Raw genomic sequence first — 18280 nt, forward strand, 5'->3', positions numbered from 1 at the left:
AATATATATTAATAACAAGTTTTTTGTGGGTCTAAATATATGTATAATAATTCTCATTTTTTTTAAATTCGAGGATAGCCTGGGTATATATGTTAATATCAATTTTTGTGGGTCTATATATTAATAATTTTTTTTTAAAACTTGAGGGATAGCCTAGGTATATATGTTAATATCAATTTTTGTGGGTCTATATATTAATAATTTTTCTTTAAAACTTGAGGCCGACCCTCATAGGGGCTGAATTCGCCCTGTTCACAACTAATCAATTATCTTTGATACTCGTTGAACTTTGATTCATACTTAATTACTTATGAATAGATAAAAAAAATTTATATAATATTATAATTACTACAGTGAAAATGAAGTTTTTGAATTTGCCCATAAGTTAAATTAACATTAATTGTTAATTTGTGATAAAAGAATGAAATTAAATATTAATATTAATATTATTTATAAATCTTTAATTAAATAATTAGTATGACTCTAACACTAAGTTTGTTTTATAATATACCAGGACTCATGAGATATGAGTTGTCATACTATAATGTAATGTTATAATTAATTAAATTTATAATCATTAAATTAAGTAATAAGTAATATACTAATATAGTAATGTTTATCAATTTATCATATACAATTAATTAATTACTATTTACTAATTTACTATAGACATGCTTAAAAGTTAAAACTTGATAATTGAAGTAAATAACTAAATATTATTCAATAAAATATACTGTTTTATTAAAAAATAATTCTTTTAATAACATTAAAACACTTTTAATTGAAGTCTAATTTCAATTATATACTTAATTAATCGAATAATTAATGCTATAATATACTGTATATTTAAATTTTTTTTTTTAAAAAGATATATAATATTTATTGTTTAATATAAGAATAATGCTAGGGACACCGATTTTTTGCACCGAAATTTTTTACCGAACGACGTGGCATCCAGTCAGACGCAAACACGTTGGACAGAAAACACATCTCCCATGAATGGACGGCCGTCCAAAAATTACGGACGACCGTTCATCACGAATGGACGAGCGTCCACAAAAATATTAATGGACTCCCGTCCATATAATTACAATGGACAGACGTCCATATAAGATGGACACCCGTCCATATACACAAAAATATCAATGGACCCCTATCCATATTATATAGACGGGTGTTTATTTACTATGGACAGACATCCATATAAGATCGACGCCCGTCCATATACGATGGACGAACGTCCATTGTAATTTAACCCACATTTGAGATTTGCTCCAATATAATACGCCAGTGTCTAGATACAGAGTTAGATAAAAAAGTGTTTCAAAATGAATGTAAATTCAAAACTTATTTTCAGAGGTCAAATTAAGCAGAAGGTATTGTTTTGGCATTGACTTACCAATTAAATTTCACTAATAACAATGACTAAAGGTGGAAAAGCAACCTGCCAGGTCCGCGGCGGGTTGCTGCAAATGGTGGGTCGGTCCTGACCCGCCCGGTGACATTGGCGGGCCAGGTTAGGCTCGCCAATATTAGAGAATTGGCTGGCACAACCCGGACCGCCAACCCTAACCCGCCGGGTTGGGTCGGGTTAACCCGCTTTTTGATTTTGATTTTGATTTTTTTAATTTTGTTTTGTTTTATTTTATTTAAGTTTAAATGTTTAATTAACTTTTCAAATGAATAATTAACAATTTATAAATGTAATTGTTTTTAGTTAATTGTTAATTTCTTTTCAAATATCAATAATTAAATTAAATTAATATTTTTTTTTGTTAACATTCCAAATATTAATTCAATTTTAATACATTAAAATTGTAATATAAGAATAATTAAATTTATTCATTTATTAAAAAATAAAATAAGAAATTATAATAATTATTGTCTCGTTAAAAACCTCACCAAGAAAAACCCAATAGGACAAAAACTTGGTAAGGAAAAAAGAGTGCAATAATTGACAATTAATTTACAAGTTACAATTTACAAAACAACTAATTTTGGGGTTCACTAGGACCTCCCTCATCCGTATCATCTATATTACAAAATTGAAATGATTCTATTAAAGTATCGTCGACAACCTCGTATTGACCTTGATGGCGCGACCGTTCCCAATCTCGAAGACATGTGAGGACTTCAATCATTTGTGGTGTAAGTTTAGTCCTCCTTTCATTTAAAATTCTTCCACTTGCACTAAATGTTTGTTCGGATGAGACAGTTGAGACAGGAACAGCGAAAACATCCAAGGCAAGTCTTGATAATACCGGAAAAATACATTTTCTGGCTCTCCAATAGTCTAAGAGATCAATGTTGGCTCTCTGTTGTGGATCTACTGGTAACATTTCAGGGGTTGCCAAATATTGTTGAAGCTCATTACTCTGCGACTGCATGGAAGACAGTACATTAGTTGTTGTTGTTGGTGGAGCTTCTGAAGAGGAGGTTGTGCTTCGGATTCGGGTCCTCTTCGGCCTATTCAGTGCACCCCAAGAGTAGAAGTCTTCATTTGTTTCTTCTGATGCAGCTTCCCTGGATGTTTCGCCTCTTTGCGGGTTCCCATACCTGTTTTCATACTGGAAATATACTTCGAAAAGTGTATTTTTTACCTCTCCTATTTGATTGGCATATGCTTTGGTTTGTAAATTTTCACATAAATTGTCAAAACCATTTTCTAAACCTGCTAATTTAATTCTAGGATCAAATATAGCACCTAAACAATAAAGAAAAGGAATGGGTTCCCAATATTTTAAAAAAAAAATTTCCATTGCCTTTATTGGTGCATTTAAAATTACATTGTCTTTGTTTTTTATAAATAACTCGGAAATTTTTATAATTGTATGTATTACCAATGGACTAGTAGGATAATACACACCAGAAAGTTGTAAAGTGGATTGGTAAAAAGTTTTAAGAAAAGAATGAAATATTTTAGCTATATGCCAATCATTTTCTACCAAATAATGAGGACCTCTATTATTTGCTACAAAATAACTAATTATATTAGCATAAGGTAAACATGAATCAAGCATTAAATAAGTACTATTCCATCTAACAGGCATGTCTAATGCAAAAGTTCTAGGAGACATATTTGATTTTATACAAGCGTCTTGAAATTCAGCATTTCTTTTATTACTACTAGTAATCCAAGCTAAACAATCTCTAATTCTATTAATATTTTCTTTAATTGTTTTCATACCACTTTTCACAATTAAATTAATAACATGGCATGCACAACGTTGGTGAAAAAACTTCAAATTGTTATATAAAGGATAATTACTTTGAAAATAATCTATAGCTTTACTATTAGAACTTGCATTATCTAAAGTTAAACTTATCACTTTACTAACAACATCATAATCTTCTAAAACTTCAACAATTTTATTATAAATTTGTTCACCACTATGATCAACATCCATTAATCTAAATCCTAATAAAGATTTATTTAATTTACATTCATTATCAAAATAATGACTAGTCACACAAATATAATCTTGTTTAGCTCTACCACTCCAAATATCGGCAGTTAGAGCCACACTAACATGACAAGTATGTATTTTATTTTTTAATTCTAATTTCATTTTTTTAAACAATTTTATTAAATCATTTCTAGTTGCAGTTTTAGAATAACTTTTAAATCCTGGAAAAAATGAATTTTGAACAAATCTTTCAAAATATTTATCTTCAGCCATATTAATAGGTTGATCAGTTGCAGCAATATATAAAGCTAACTGTTCCCTATATACATCAGAATTATAACGCCAAGTAGTACCCATATTAGTTATTTGAGTTTGATTGCTTTCTCTATTTCCATGTTGATTAATATGTTTATTAGCATGCCTTTTTAAAGTACTAGTACCATTACCTGAATCAGCTTTATAAACATTTCCACAATATTTGCATCTTGCTTTCTTGACTTGAACGCCATTTTCTGTCTCGTAAAACTTGTCGAAATGCGCCCAAACGTCTGATGTGTGTCTGTCTTCGCTTTCGACGGCAGTTGATGATCCCGCCTCAGCTTGAGATGAAGTTGGACGAGCACGACGATTACGAGGACGACTTCTAGAACCACCGGGAGCTGTTGGAATCGGGGGCATATTTTGAGGTGTATCGGATTCTGAGAATGGGAAAGCGGGACTATTTGAATCTCCTCCTGCATTTATGTTAGTAAAATCAGCGGGACTAGGACTAGGATAGTAGTTTCCTTCATCATTGTAATTGATGGGAGAGAAATATCTATCCATTGTAGTTGAAAAAAAAAATTGATGTAGAAGAAATAAAAATTAAAGAAAGAGAATTGGAATATGGAAATTGGAATTTGGAAAATTGGAAATATGAATTAAAAATTGCAAAAACTAATAAAAATTAAAATACGAGCAAATTGCAAAAACTAATAAATGAATAATTGAGAGATTAGAGATTAGAGAATATGAGAGAATGAGAGAATTTGAGTTGTGAGAAAAATGTGAGAGTTTAGGGCCAATTTATAGGAAAAAAATGGGAAAGAAAAATGACGAAAAAGACCCCTCCAATGGCTATATTTCAAGGATAAAGGGGTAATTTGTAAAATAAAATAAAATTTTTTTTTTTTGGCCAACCCGCCGAGTTGGCTGTTGCTACCCGGCGGGTTGTCGGGTCTCTTGCAAAAGAGACAAAATAGCAACCTGCCGGGTTGCGGGTTGCCATTGTGCAACCCGGCCTGCCTGGGGGTTGCTGCCGAGTTTAACCCGCATTTTTACGGGCCGGGTTAGGGTTGACCCGCCTAACCCGGCCCAAATTTTCCACCTCTAACAATGACCACACAAAAATTGATAAGAAATATGGAGCAAGTGGGTAGCCCTTGCAAATATATAAACAAATGATGATTTGGATGGTCGTCCATTGCATATGGACGGCCGTCCATTATATATGGCAGCCCATCCCTATTAAATGGATGGGCATCAATCATTTTATTTTTAAAATTTTCTGGCCCAGCCGTCCATTATATATGGCAGCCCGTCCCTATTAAATGAATAGGCGTCAATCATTTTATTTTTAAAATTTTCTGGCCTGTCCATAGTAAATGGACACCCGTCCATATAATATGGATGGGCGTCCATTTGTAATGAACGATCATCCATAAAGTATGGATAGTCATCTGTGATTGTTAGACGACCGTCCATTCAAGGGAGATGTGTTTTCTGTCCAATGTGTCTGCGTCTGACTGGATGTCATGTGGTTCGGTAAAAAATTTCGGTGCAAAAAATCGGTGTCTGTAGCATTATTCTTAATATAATCTACACCAATCAAGTGGGAGCCTCCACAATGTACACATGTCAACCACACGTGTCTTAATTCCATTTTAAAGTTTTTACATGTAAAGTTAATAGACCCCCCATTCTTTACTTATATTATGTTTCAGTATAGGTTTCAAAGACAGGTTCCATCCTGGGTACCCGCCATCGGTTCCCATCCAAGGTTCTGGTTCAATTTCAGTTTCGGTTTTGATTCTATCTGCTAGTTTTGGTTCTATCCGTTATCCATGCTCACGCACCCCTAGAAAAATCATATTTATTGTTGCAGTCCCCTTAACTCTTAAGTCAATTGATAGTAGATATTCATAGGGTATTTTTTTTGGTGATGATGACTGTGGCGTTGGTGGGTGCATTTGATTTGGTGGTAGTTTGCGAGGTGGTGGTAGTAGGTGCAACAAAAATTTTATAGTCTTTGTGCTCAATTTTTTTATATCATCAAACAGATTTCATTAGTGCACGCTGATTGTAGAGACAAAATTGTTATATCTAAATATATGACAAATAACATCAAAAACTCTTAAAAATGAGAAAAAAAATTCATGAATATCACTTATATTATTCAATAATTTAATCGTGGAACATTATTCGACATAAAATGCCTGACTTCTTGATCCAAACTTCCAAAGAAAGAGCCTAACTCAGCTTTTATTCCCATTTTATATGAATTTTCTTAAAAGTTTGTGCCCTGGAATTAACTGGATTCGGTGTCACATTTTTCAATTTCAATTAAAGTAATGAGTCATGTGCATTTCGGTATTAATGCTTCGGCATTCAACTTTGAGTTAACAACTTTTTCACACCCAAATAATTAACAATAATGCTAGGACACCGAAAATTTTATACCAAAAATATGTACCGATTTATGTGTAACACGCTTCTGATTTGTTTAATAATTTTTTTTCTAGTGAACGGTCATCCATCAAATTTGGACGACCGTTCACTCACATGGACGTCTGTCCATATTATATGGACAGGCGTCCCCACTTAAAGGACACTCGTCCATAAATAAAATATGAAAAAAAAAAAAAAAACTTTAGGGACAGCCGTCCATAAATTTTGGACGGCCGTCTCTTATGTTTGGGCGGACGTCCATTACCGTCCATACTTAAAACAAAAAAAAAAAAAAAAAAAATTCATCTTTTCGTCTTCATTCCCCAGCTCCTGGGTTCTCATGTTAGTCTTAGATTACTGCCAGTTTCATTAATTGGCATTCCAACATCACCATATAAATCTGGGTTTCTTGATTCTCTCTCTCTCTCTGTGCTGTATTGGCTTAGGTATTCTTGCCATCCTCGCCCATGAAAATGTATTTTAGTATGCATATTGTTCGTATGAATTATTATTATTCGGCTGGGCCACTTGGTGATCTGGAAATTTCTGAAAGGCACATTTAGTGGTGTCTAGAGAGCTATCTGATTCATGTCCTGTGGTATTTGTGAAGGCAAGAGAGATCTTCTTCATGTTTCCAGCAAATTAAAATGTATTATATTGTTGCTTATATGGTTGGCCAAGTCTCATTGTTTTCTTTTTTCTTCTGTTCAGGCTGCCTGTGAGGAATTGAGAAATAGCAGAATGTTTCTGAAGCTTCTAGAGGCTGTACTTAAGACTAGGAACCGCATGAATGTTGGGACAAACCGTGGTGATGCTCACGCCTTTAAGCTTGACACACTTCTCAAGCTTGTTGATGTCAAGGGTGCCGATGGAAAAACTACCCTACTGCATTTTGTTGTACAAGAAATTATAAGAACTGAAGGTGCTCATCTTTTGGATACTAGCCAAAATCCTGATGATGCCAAGTGCAAGAAGCTAGGCTTGCAAGTTGTATCTGGTTTAAGCTCAGAGCTCACCAGTGTGAAGAAATCTGCTGCCATGGATTCTGACGTGCTCAGCAGTGATGTGTCCAAGCTTTCTAGAGCAAAATTGGATATATCCCTCTCATGGCCTTTTCAATTTTCCTCCTGGGGTTCGTTCTATGCCTCTGGAAATACATATTCAGGGAGTGGATATATCCAATTTTGATGCAAGGATGCAAGCCATGACGAAACCCATATATACTGCAATTGTCCAACATGCCAAGAATGGAAAACCTATGCTTGTATTTGTCCCTTCAAGAAAATATGTGCAGTATCTGTAGTAACCAAAATAATGGACGGGCGTCCATTAGCAATGGATGCCCATCCAAACGTTTTTTTTTTTGTTTTAAGTTGGACGCCCATCGACGGTCGTCCCCAAAGTTTTTTTTTTTTTTTTAATTTTCATATTTTATTTATGGACGGGCGTCCTTTAAATGGGGATGCCCGTCCCTTGTATATGGACGCCCGTCCATATAATATGGACGGGCGTCCATATGAGTGAACGGCCGTCCAAATTTGATGGACGACCGTTCACTAGAAAAAAAATTGCTAAACAAATCAGAGGCGTGTTACACGTAGGCCGATACACATTTTCAATGTAAAATTTTCGGTGTCCCTAGCATTATTGAATAATTAAACGTCACTTTTTCGCTCACAAATTTTTACAATATAATTTTATTATCTAAATTTATATTTTGATAACAAATAAAAAATAAACTCAATCCAGACTATTAAGACTTTTAAAGAAGAGAGACAGATGAGTTTTTTGGTAGTAGAATATTAGATTTTAGTAGTTGAGATTGATCAAAATTTAATATAGGAAGATCAGTTGTATAAACTCTAATTGCTCGATTCCTGACGATTGATAAGGCCGATGAGAATAGGGTTTAAAAGGTTTTGGTGAGAGATGATTGGGGAAGAGAATAGTAGCACTTGAGATTGCAATGTTATAAAAATCAAATTTAAATTTAAATAATAAAATAATATTTTAAAAATTTCTAAGTAAAAAATTGTCCATAAGCGTGGTTGAGAAAAGTCCTTTTGCTCCTTTAACACAATCACAAAGATCAAACACATGATTGCCCATTTGTCCCTGGCTCCTTCTTTTCAGAAATAAAATCTATGGTTAGATATCATAAGATGATTGATTACAGCCGTCCATTCCATGCCCCACTTTCCACCATCTTTAATTTGACATTCACATTTTTTATGAACTGATAGCCATTTGATAGACCGCCGAGATACGCTGAATAAAACTTGAAAGCAACCCGACTGCCTTATATTGTTTATTGAGAGAAGTGCTTTTCTTGCATCTACCGTTACTGTAAGTAAACTTAGCTTGCATGGTGGAAAAATCTCAGATTCCAAACAAAAACTTATTAAACAAAACCCCACTTTTCTTTTTTACTATTCTCTTCTTTATCTATTCCCCTAGGGTTTATTTGCCTTTGCCATAACCAAAAACAAAACAAAACAGAGGAAATTCGTAAATGTCCCAGAAAAACAAAAATAGAACGTTGAATTAAAGTAAAGAAATACTTCAATCCTGATTTCTTGATTCCATTTTCTTCAGATCGAACTGGGTTTTTCTTTAATATTTTTTAAGGGGGGAGGGGGGGTTGGGTTTGGGGGAAAAAAACCCTAGGGTTTTAGTTGGCGATGTCTGCAGGGGTTTGTGGGAAACGGGTGGGGTTCGAAGAAATCTTCGGATCTTCGTCTCCCACGTCGGCCAAGAGATCCAGGTGTTCTAGTTACGGATCTCCCATCCGATCAGGATCCGAGGACCCGGTTTCGGCCTTGCTTCAAATGTTTCCTGACTTGGATCCTGAGGTTCGTTCTTAATGGTTAATTTTCTTTGTTATGCATTGTTTGTTAATTTGAAGTAATTATTAATATAATTCATTTTGACATGATAGTTTGGACTAAAATACATATAATTCGCGTAATTTTTATAATTTAGGGAGTCACATTATCGGTTGATTTTGTGTGGATTAAGCATTATACCAATTGTTCATTTCGTATCTTGCTTAACTTTTGTTGATATTAAATCTTGCCAGTTCTTGCTTTTTTCTTGAAATTGTTCATAAATAATGTAGCTAATTAATGAACTATAGTCCAGTTTGCTGAATTTTTTTCCGTGTTTTGTGGTTTAACATCTTTAATATTCTATTAGAAAAACAAAGGAGACAGAATTTGATGATCTAGACTTTGGCTTGTGAAAGGGGTGAATGTGAATTTAATTTTCTTTGCTTATTATGTTATACAGAGTGATGGTATAATGTCGCTTTGTTGGTCCGTTTGAACTTCGAGGGTTTGATGAATTTCCTTTTTTTTTTTTTTTTTCAATTTAGTTGGTAAAATCTGTTCTCAGGGATCATGACAATAAGATTGAAGATGCAATTGTGAGTTTACGTGCACTTTCTTTTGGTGACTTTAGTGAAAGAACTAAATCACAGGGACTTGATTCAACAACAATTGGGAATTGTGCTGCTGTTCCTGGTGAGAGTGGGGCTACAAGTAAGTTGCTTGTTAATACTCTTGTTTCCCTTGTTAGTGTTTTCATTTGAATGCCTGCTTTATCTTCCTTTGATTTATTTATTTTTGAATCTGCAAAATTAGGTAGTCAAATGTCAGAAGAGAATGTTGGAAATATAAATACGGGTTTTGTTGGTGAAAATATAATGGACGGTTCCAAGTGGGTGGATTTGTTTGTGCATGAGATGATGAATGCAACTGATCCTGATGATGCTAGCGGACGTGCTGCCAGGATTTTGGAGGCTTTTGAGAGAAGTATAACTGCCAATTCAAAGACATCGAAGGAGGTAATCAGGCATTTACTCTTTCTTGTAATCATTGTGTGAGGTAAAGAAAATTAGAGTTTTGTATTTTCCCGTGCTGATGATTCTGTTCTCGTATCTTTATGGATATAGCAGCATGAGCATGCATCTCTAAAGGAGCATCTGCAGAGCTTGTTGAATGACAACCAGATTCTAAAGAGAGCAGTTGCTATTCAGCACGAACGCCATTTAGAGCAGGAGGAGAAGGACAAGGAAGTGCAACATTTAAAGCTTGTGATAAGCCAGTACCAAGAACAAGTTCGGAATTTAGAGGTAACCTTTCTTACATTTAGAGTTCTAATACCTTCCTCACATGTTTAAGGTTATCAGAAGAGATGTCAAAATGGTATAACCTTGATAGTCTTTTTAGCTTGACCCCCAATGCTTCTGGCTAGGGAATTCACTGGAACCGTTATAGAATTTGTTATTCTTTGTCAAGACACATTCTTTGTTATGCCTTGAATCATGCAATAATCTCCTAGTTGGTAATGTATGTAGAGAGGTGGCCATGCATGTGGGCTGATGAATGTTCAATTTTTTTTGAAAATGTTCTATTGTGTGTGAGGAATTTGGTCAGAGGAATTCAGAACAGGACCAAATTGATCTATTTTACTGGTCAATTCTGATTGGCATCTAAGAACATGGCAGCAATTGTTGCTTTGGAAGCTCTGTCTTATTTTTTTTTTTTTTTTTTTTTTTTACTTCAGTTGAGATCAAACAATGTCATGGGGAAAATCAGAATCCTGAATTATAGAATATAGATACTTTAAACAGTAGTGTGAAGAATCGTCAATTAGAATGGCTTGAATTTGATAATGTATATTATATTAAAGATTGATAATTGCTCTTGGTTGATTTCAAGAAATGACTTTGTATCTTTTTGGTGCAGATGACTAACTACGCCTTAAAGGTCCATCTTCGGAGAGCACAAGAAAGTAGCTCTATTCCAGGGCAATATCACCCAGATATATTTTAAGGTTCTTATGTGAATCGTCTTCAAATTTAGTGATTCCAAATACGTGATTTACTCTCACTCTCCCTCTCTCTTACTTTCTTCTGCTTCTATTTTTTTTTTTTTTTTTTTTTTTTTTAAGTTTTACATCAGCAAGAGGTAAACGAGCAATATTAAGATTTCTACACAGTTGTACTAAAATGATCAGCTATGTGTATGATTCAAGCCAATTACACTTTGGCCGCAGTTTGTGTGAAAATTCCAGCTTCAAGTCACCATTAGTGTTTGTTGCATGCTCTTTTTAATAAAAATTAGAATTCAGAATGTCCCAGCCCCCCAATGTTTTACAATCTAACCATTGTAAATTTTAGCCCCGCATGAGTATTTTCAAATGATTATTTATATGGCCTAAATTTTTTATTATAAAAAGTTTATCTATAGAAACAAGAGTTTAAAAGACTCTTTATTTTTTAAATATAAATTAAAGAGTGAGATTGACTCTCTACAAATTTAACTCTATCCTAATTTTTAATAATAAATTGTAAGTTTTTATGTATTTTATTTATGATTTATTTTTCTTATTAAGGTTTTTTAAAAAAAATATATGTTCTTGCACCAAAAATTTAAAAAGTTTATTGGTTTATATTTAAAAATTAAACAAATTTTTTTTTATTTGTATAAAATATATTCTTTAAAATAAAGAATCCTATTAAAAATGCTATAAAGAGTACTATTAAAAATGCTATGCTGGATAATACTTTTACGGCATCAGTGGAGCAGCAATCGTTGTGATCAGAAAGTTACTTCTATGGCATAACCTTCTACAATGATTTCTTCTTCAGATCTGCGCCAAACAAAAGAAAAAAAAAAAAACTACTATAAACACAAGGGTGTATTTTAGGATCATTTTATAAAGCATTTTGATAACATGTACAGAATTATCGTAAAAATAACAAAATAAAATAAAATACAGAAGATACTTCATTAAGAAAAAAACTTAAACAATAAATTTGAAAATATAAATTTAGAAAAGTATTTCGACATGAAAACTAGATTTAAACTATCTTTGGATGGTCGAATAGTTTGATAGAGACTTTTGAGTATATTATTCAAGAGGTTATGAGTTTGAATCTCTCCCCTATTGTTAATAGAGATAAGTCACTAGAATTTTTTTCCAATCAATAATTATAGGGTCTTAGAAGATTAGTTAAGTTACGCGTAATTTAACCTAACATCTTAGTCATAAAAAAAAATAAAAATTGGAAAAGTATTATTATGGCGCTTTATATAAAAGGATAGATTGATGTAAATTATAATTTATAAACTAAGAAGAAAAATTATAGATAAAATTAACGTAGTCTTTATCCAACATAATCGCGTCATCAAGTGTGATAAATAATAATTTGTTCTGTCTCACGTGTCAATCGCTCCAGCAGAGACAAGTATAAGCTCATCTGGTATGTACCTGGACATGCCAATAATATTAAAAAATTTAAAACCCCCAAAGTAAATCAAAGGAGATCAGCTTTGTCGTCCCTACGAATTTTCAGGAAACAAGTAACACAACTAGTTATTACCGTTTTATCATTTCAGCCCATCTCTAATTCTCTATTATATAACATTAGCAGCAGCCTACGCTCGATCAACTGCTCGCTTGTCTCTCACTGCTCATCTTTGCCAAGGTAAGGTTAAAGCTTTCTCTAGTTACTAACTATTATGATAACATATTATGCAAAACGGTAATCTCTAGCGATTATTATTATTATTATTATTATTATTTTAAAATAAATTTTCCTTGTTTATCTCATCGACTATAAAAAAAAATTGGAATAAACTTCATATTTTTACTATCAGTGGGTTGGTTTATTTGAAAGTCATCGTCTGCAACATCATGTTTTTTTTTTTTTTTTTAAGGTGGACGCCATCTTAGTTTGATTTGCATGTGCTTTTTGGATTTTTTTTGACCCAAATGAAGCGGGTGCTAGTTATAACAATTGGTTTTGAATTTGGAAAGAACTTTACATACACTTAACAGGGAGTTTGAACTGGAGGCTTAAAGTTCAAATTTGTTATTTAATCCTTTTGATTATTATTGAATTTGGTTTACATTTCCAAGTGAATAAATCACTAATTAATGAAAGCTAGTTGTAGGAATTCCTCAGAATTGGGACATTGAAAGCAAAGTCTGAATCTGCCCAAAAAATTAGAACTTTAACTTGGATTTGTCTCACATGATGTACTTATATTCAATATGAATGTTGCATTGTTTGCAGTATTTCTTTTGTATTATTCTGTTTGTTAATTGAATTTCAGGTTTTGACCTCCTGGTTATCTGACTTTTTAGGTTTGAGCATAAAATGGGGAGTCTCAGGGAAGAGAAGCTTAGGTTTTGTATTGACAGAGGGGGAACATTCACTGATGTTTATGCCGAAATCCCGGGTCAGTCTGATGGTCGAGTTTTGAAGCTTTTGTCTGTTGACCCAGCAAACTATGATGATGCTCCAGTTGAGGGCATTCGGAGGATCCTTGAAGAATATATAGGGGAGAAGATTCCTCGAACAACCAAAATCCCCACAGATAAGATAGAGTGGATAAGAATGGGTACCACTGTGGCAACAAATGCACTTTTAGAGAGAAAGGGAGAAAGGATTGCTTTGTGTGTGACGCAAGGCTTTAAGGATCTGCTGCAGATTGGTAACCAGGCTCGCCCTAATATATTTGATCTTACAGTATCAAAACCATCAAATCTTTATGAAGAGGTTATAGAGGTTGATGAAAGAGTCGAGCTTGTTCTTGAAAAGGAGACAGATAATCAAGATTCTTCTGCATCATTAGTACAAGGAGTATCAGGGGATCTAGTAAAGGTTGTGAAACCACTCAATGAAAAAGCTTTGAAGCCTTTATTGAAAGGCTTATTGGAGAAAGGGATTAGCTGTTTGGCTGTTGTGTTAATGCATTCCTATACCTATCCACAACATGAAATGGCTGTGGAGAAATTAGCTGTGAGCTTGGGCTTCAGACATGTGTCCTTATCTTCAGCTTTGACTCCCATGGTTCGTGCTGTTCCTCGGGGTCTGACTGCCAGTGTGGATGCATACCTGACCCCAGTCATTAAAGATTATTTATCTGGTTTCATATCCAAATTTGACGAAGGACTGGGAAAGGTGAATGTTTTGTTTATGCAATCAGATGGAGGACTTGCACCAGAAAGTAGATTTTCAGGGCACAAAGCAGTATTGTCAGGTCCTGCTGGTGGAGTTGTTGGTTATTCACAGACACTCTTTCAACTTGAAACGGAGAAGCCCCTCATTGGGTTTGACATGGGTGGAACATCTACAGATGTGAGCCGATATGCTGGAAGTTATGAGCAAGTCCTAGAAACCCAGATTGCTGGTGCCATAATACAAGCACCTCAACTAGACATAAATACTGTTGCTGCCGGTGGTGGATCAAAGTTGAAGTTCCAATTTGGGGCTTTCCGTGTGGGACCAGAATCAGTCGGTGCACACCCAGGTCCTGTCTGTTACAGGAAAGGAGGGGAATTGGCAGTTACGGATGCAAACTTGATTCTGGGATTTGTTATTCCTAATTATTTTCCTTCCATCTTTGGCGCCAATGAAGATCAGCCTTTAGATATCAATACAACAAGAGAAAAATTTCAGGAGCTTGCAAGGGAAATAAATTCCTATAGGAAGTGCCAGGATCCATCTGTAAAAGATATGACGATGGAGGAGATTGCACTGGGTTTTGTCAGTGTTGCTAATGAGACAATGTGCCGTCCAATACGGCAGTTAACTGAAATGAAAGGCCATGAAACGAGGAACCATGCTCTTGGATGCTTTGGAGGTGCTGGACCACAACATGCTTGTGCAATTGCTAGGTCATTGGGTATGAAAGAAGTGCTCATTCACAGGTTCTGTGGGATCTTAAGTGCATATGGGATGGGATTGGCAGATGTTGTTGAAGAGTCACAGGAGCCATATTCCGCTGTTTATGGTACTGAATCTGTTCTGGAAGCCTCCCGTAGGGAAGACTTATTATTGAAGCAAGTAAAGCAGAAGCTACAAGAGCAAGGATTCAAAGAGGAAAATGTTAGAACAGAGACATATTTAAATTTGAGGTATGAAGGTACAGATACAGCCATCATGGTAAAGAAACTAATAACTGAAGCTGGTTTGCGGTGTGACTACGCTGTGGAATTTGTGAAATTATTCCAGCAGGAGTATGGATTTAAACTACAGAATAGGAATATCCTTATTTGTGATGTCAGAGTTCGAGGTATAGGAGTTACAAATATATTGAAGCCACAGGCCCTAAAAGCTGCTTCTGGTACCCCTAAAGTTGAAGGCCTCTACAAAGTTTACTTTGGAAATGGATGGCACGATACTCCTCTATACAAGCTTGAGAATCTAGGGTATGGGCATTCCTTTCCAGGCCCTGCCATTATCATGAATGGCAATAGTACTGTGATTGTAGAACCCAACTGCCAAGCTATTATTACTAAATATGGCAACATCAAAATTGAAATCGAGTCTGCTTCAAGCCCAGTGAAAGTGGCAGAAGAGGTTGCAGATGTTGTGCAGCTTTCAATCTTCAATCACAGATTTATGGGTATAGCTGAGCAGATGGGACGAACGCTTCAAAGAACTTCCATATCAACAAATATCAAGGAACGATTGGATTTCTCTTGTGCTCTGTTTGGCCCTGATGGTGGACTAGTTGCCAATGCCCCTCATGTCCCTGTACACCTGGGAGCTATGTCCAGTACAGTATGTTGGCAGCTAAAGTATTGGGGTGATAATTTGAATGAAGGTGATGTTTTGGTCACAAATCATCCATGTGCTGGAGGTAGCCACCTTCCTGATATAACTGTTATTACACCTGTTTTTGATCACGGTGAACTAGTATTTTTTGTGGCAAGTAGAGGGCACCATGCAGAGATTGGGGGTATTACTCCTGGAAGTATGCCCCCTTTTTCAAAGTCCATATGGGAAGAAGGAGCGGCTATAAAAGCATTTAAGCTTGTGGAGAAGGGAGTTTTTCAGGAAGAAGGAATTACCCAGCTTCTCCAATTTCCTTGTAATGACGAGGCTCATAAAATTCCAGGGACACGCCGGCTTCAAGATAATTTATCAGATCTTCGAGCGCAAGTAGCTGCTAACCAGAGAGGAATTTCCCTTATTAAAGAGCTTATTGAGCAATATGGTTTGAAGACTGTTCAGGCTTACATGACGTATGTGCAGCTTAATGCCGAAGAAGCTGTGAGAGAGATGCTGAAATCAGTTGCCACCAAAGTATCATCTCAGTCTGCTCAGCTTGAAGGGAGAAATTCTATAACCATAGAAGAAGAGGACTACATGGATGATGGGTCTATCATTCATTTGAAACTGACAATTGACTCTGATAAAGGGGAAGCATTTTTTGATTTTAGTGGGACCAGCTCAGAAGTTTATGGGAATTGGAATGCGCCAGAAGCAGTAACGGCTGCTGCAGTCATATACTGCCTACGATGTTTAGTGGATGTTGATATTCCTCTCAATCAGGGTTGTCTGGCTCCAGTCAAAATCCACATCCCTTCGGGCTCATTTCTTTCTCCAAGTGATAAGGCTGCAGTCGTTGGAGGTAACGTTCTTACATCTCAGAGAATAACTGATGTCGTAATCACTGCGTTTCAGGCTTGTGCTTGTTCCCAGGGTTGTATGAATAATCTCACTTTTGGAGATAATACTTTTGGTTATTATGAAACAATCGGAGGTGGAAGTGGCGCCGGTCCTTTATGGGATGGGACAAGTGGAGTTCAATGCCATATGACCAACACTCGAATGACTGATCCTGAGATATTCGAACAAAGATATCCGGTTCTTTTGCATAAATTTGAACTGAGAGAAAACAGTGGGGGTGCTGGACTTCATAGAGGAGGCAACGGGCTCGTGAGGGAGATAGAGTTCAGGCGCCCAGTAGTGGTGAGCATTCTTTCAGAGAGGCGTGTTCATGCACCAAGAGGTTTGAAAGGAGGAAAAGATGGAGCTCGTGGGGCTAATTATCTTATTACAAAAGACAAACGGAGAGTCTACCTTGGAGGTAAAAACACAGTTGAGGTAAATGCCGGAGAAATTCTTCAAATTTTAACTCCTGGTGGTGGCGGATGGGGTTCCCCTCTTTGATTCATTTAAATAGCATATTGCATGGTGGGTCTGATGGTTGTTTGAATTTGCGTTTGTATTGAGCAGATTTCTAAGTATAAAATGTACAAGAAAGACGATGTCATCTAATTCAATAAAGAAGTTACTCATGCTTGGTAATGGACTCTCCCCAGAGTTGAGAATCCTTAGCAGTGACGATATATGGCTATTCAAAATCTGAACTCTTAAGAGAATCAGTCCATCAAATTCAATTGACCAATCCCCAACTGAACCCCGATGATTCAACATATGTTATTGAATTCAACTTTGTGATGTATATAACGCCAATTACCCATTAAAACGTTTAATGAAGACGTTTTCACATTAATTATAACATTCAAGTATGATCTTTATAAATTAATATGAAAACTTCTTTATATAAATATTAAGTATCTGTATAAGTTATCAGCAGATTTTATTTGAATCTCAACTTTAAATTTTCTTATGGCGTCCTTTAATGAACAGTGAGCTGTTATCCATATTTTCCAAAAAAAAATTCTCTTTAAATAACCGAAAATGCAATACTCAAATTAAATGACACGTGTGTTTTAAAATAAGATCTACGTGTTACGTGAAGATGATGACGTGATTTTTCCCCGTTCCCGCTCATGTGATTACATCTATAAAAGCCCTAGAATTTCGTGTTTCCTTCTTCAGTTCTCAGTTCAAAAAAAAAAAAAAAAAAGAAGCAAGAAAATTGAACTGATGAGCGCTTCTATACTAAACAAAATCTTATCACCACCTACAGCTTCTAACCTGCCTCCACGAGCTCGCAACACAGCAACACTGACGACTATGATGACTCTTCATCTATTTTCAAAGAACAGTTAAGTGTTTTCTCTGCTTCATGGCCACAAAATCCTCTTCATTATTTGCTTTCTTTTTCACTGATTTGTTCTTCTTTTGGTTTTTTCAAAAGGTATGCTTGTTTGATTGGTGGTTGATTAAAGCGAGAAGGACTTTCAGGGCAACAGAGTTGCTGTTGCTGGATTCACATCCAGAGGTATAGTTTCTCACTCTGTTTTTTTATTCCTTTTTGCCCCTGCCGTGTCATTTCTGTGTTATTTTGGTAAAGTTCTTTTATTATTTTGTACGACTTAGGTATTTCAAAACAAAAAAGAAAATAATCATTCTTGCTGGAGTAATTGAAATAGTTGTTTTATGCGAGTAATTA

The 18280-nt window shown here is 35.2% G+C and overlaps 2 protein-coding genes across 3 annotated transcripts; both read left to right on the forward strand.

Annotated features, from left to right (window-relative positions):
• The first annotated feature begins 8418 nt into the window (after positions 1 to 8418).
• On the forward strand, positions 8419 to 11011 carry LOC116134445. 2 transcript variants are annotated; one of them, XM_031420123.1, is made up of 5 exons: positions 8419 to 8965; positions 9487 to 9652; positions 9755 to 9957; positions 10066 to 10245; positions 10862 to 11011. In XM_031420123.1, the coding sequence occupies exons 1-5, from the start codon at positions 8795 to 8797 to the stop codon at positions 10946 to 10948; spliced, it is 807 nt and encodes a 268-aa protein (XP_031275983.1). In that variant the 5' UTR covers positions 8419 to 8794; the 3' UTR covers positions 10949 to 11011. The 2 variants fall into 2 exon arrangements, with proteins under 2 accessions (XP_031275983.1, XP_031275984.1); XM_031420124.1 differs by having other exon boundaries at positions 10069 to 10245.
• A 1428-nt stretch (positions 11012 to 12439) lies between these two features.
• LOC116134423 (5-oxoprolinase) lies at positions 12440 to 17317 on the forward strand. Its single transcript, XM_031420096.1, has 2 exons — positions 12440 to 12606; positions 13269 to 17317. The coding sequence occupies exon 2, from the start codon at positions 13282 to 13284 to the stop codon at positions 17086 to 17088; it is 3807 nt and encodes a 1268-aa protein (XP_031275956.1). The 5' UTR covers positions 12440 to 12606; positions 13269 to 13281; the 3' UTR covers positions 17089 to 17317.
• The last annotated feature ends 963 nt before the right edge of the window (positions 17318 to 18280 follow it).

The sequence above is a fragment of the Pistacia vera genome, unplaced genomic scaffold (assembly GCF_008641045.1).
Source record: "Pistacia vera cultivar Batoury unplaced genomic scaffold, PisVer_v2 Contig288, whole genome shotgun sequence".
NCBI classification, from domain to species: domain Eukaryota; kingdom Viridiplantae; phylum Streptophyta; class Magnoliopsida; order Sapindales; family Anacardiaceae; genus Pistacia; species Pistacia vera.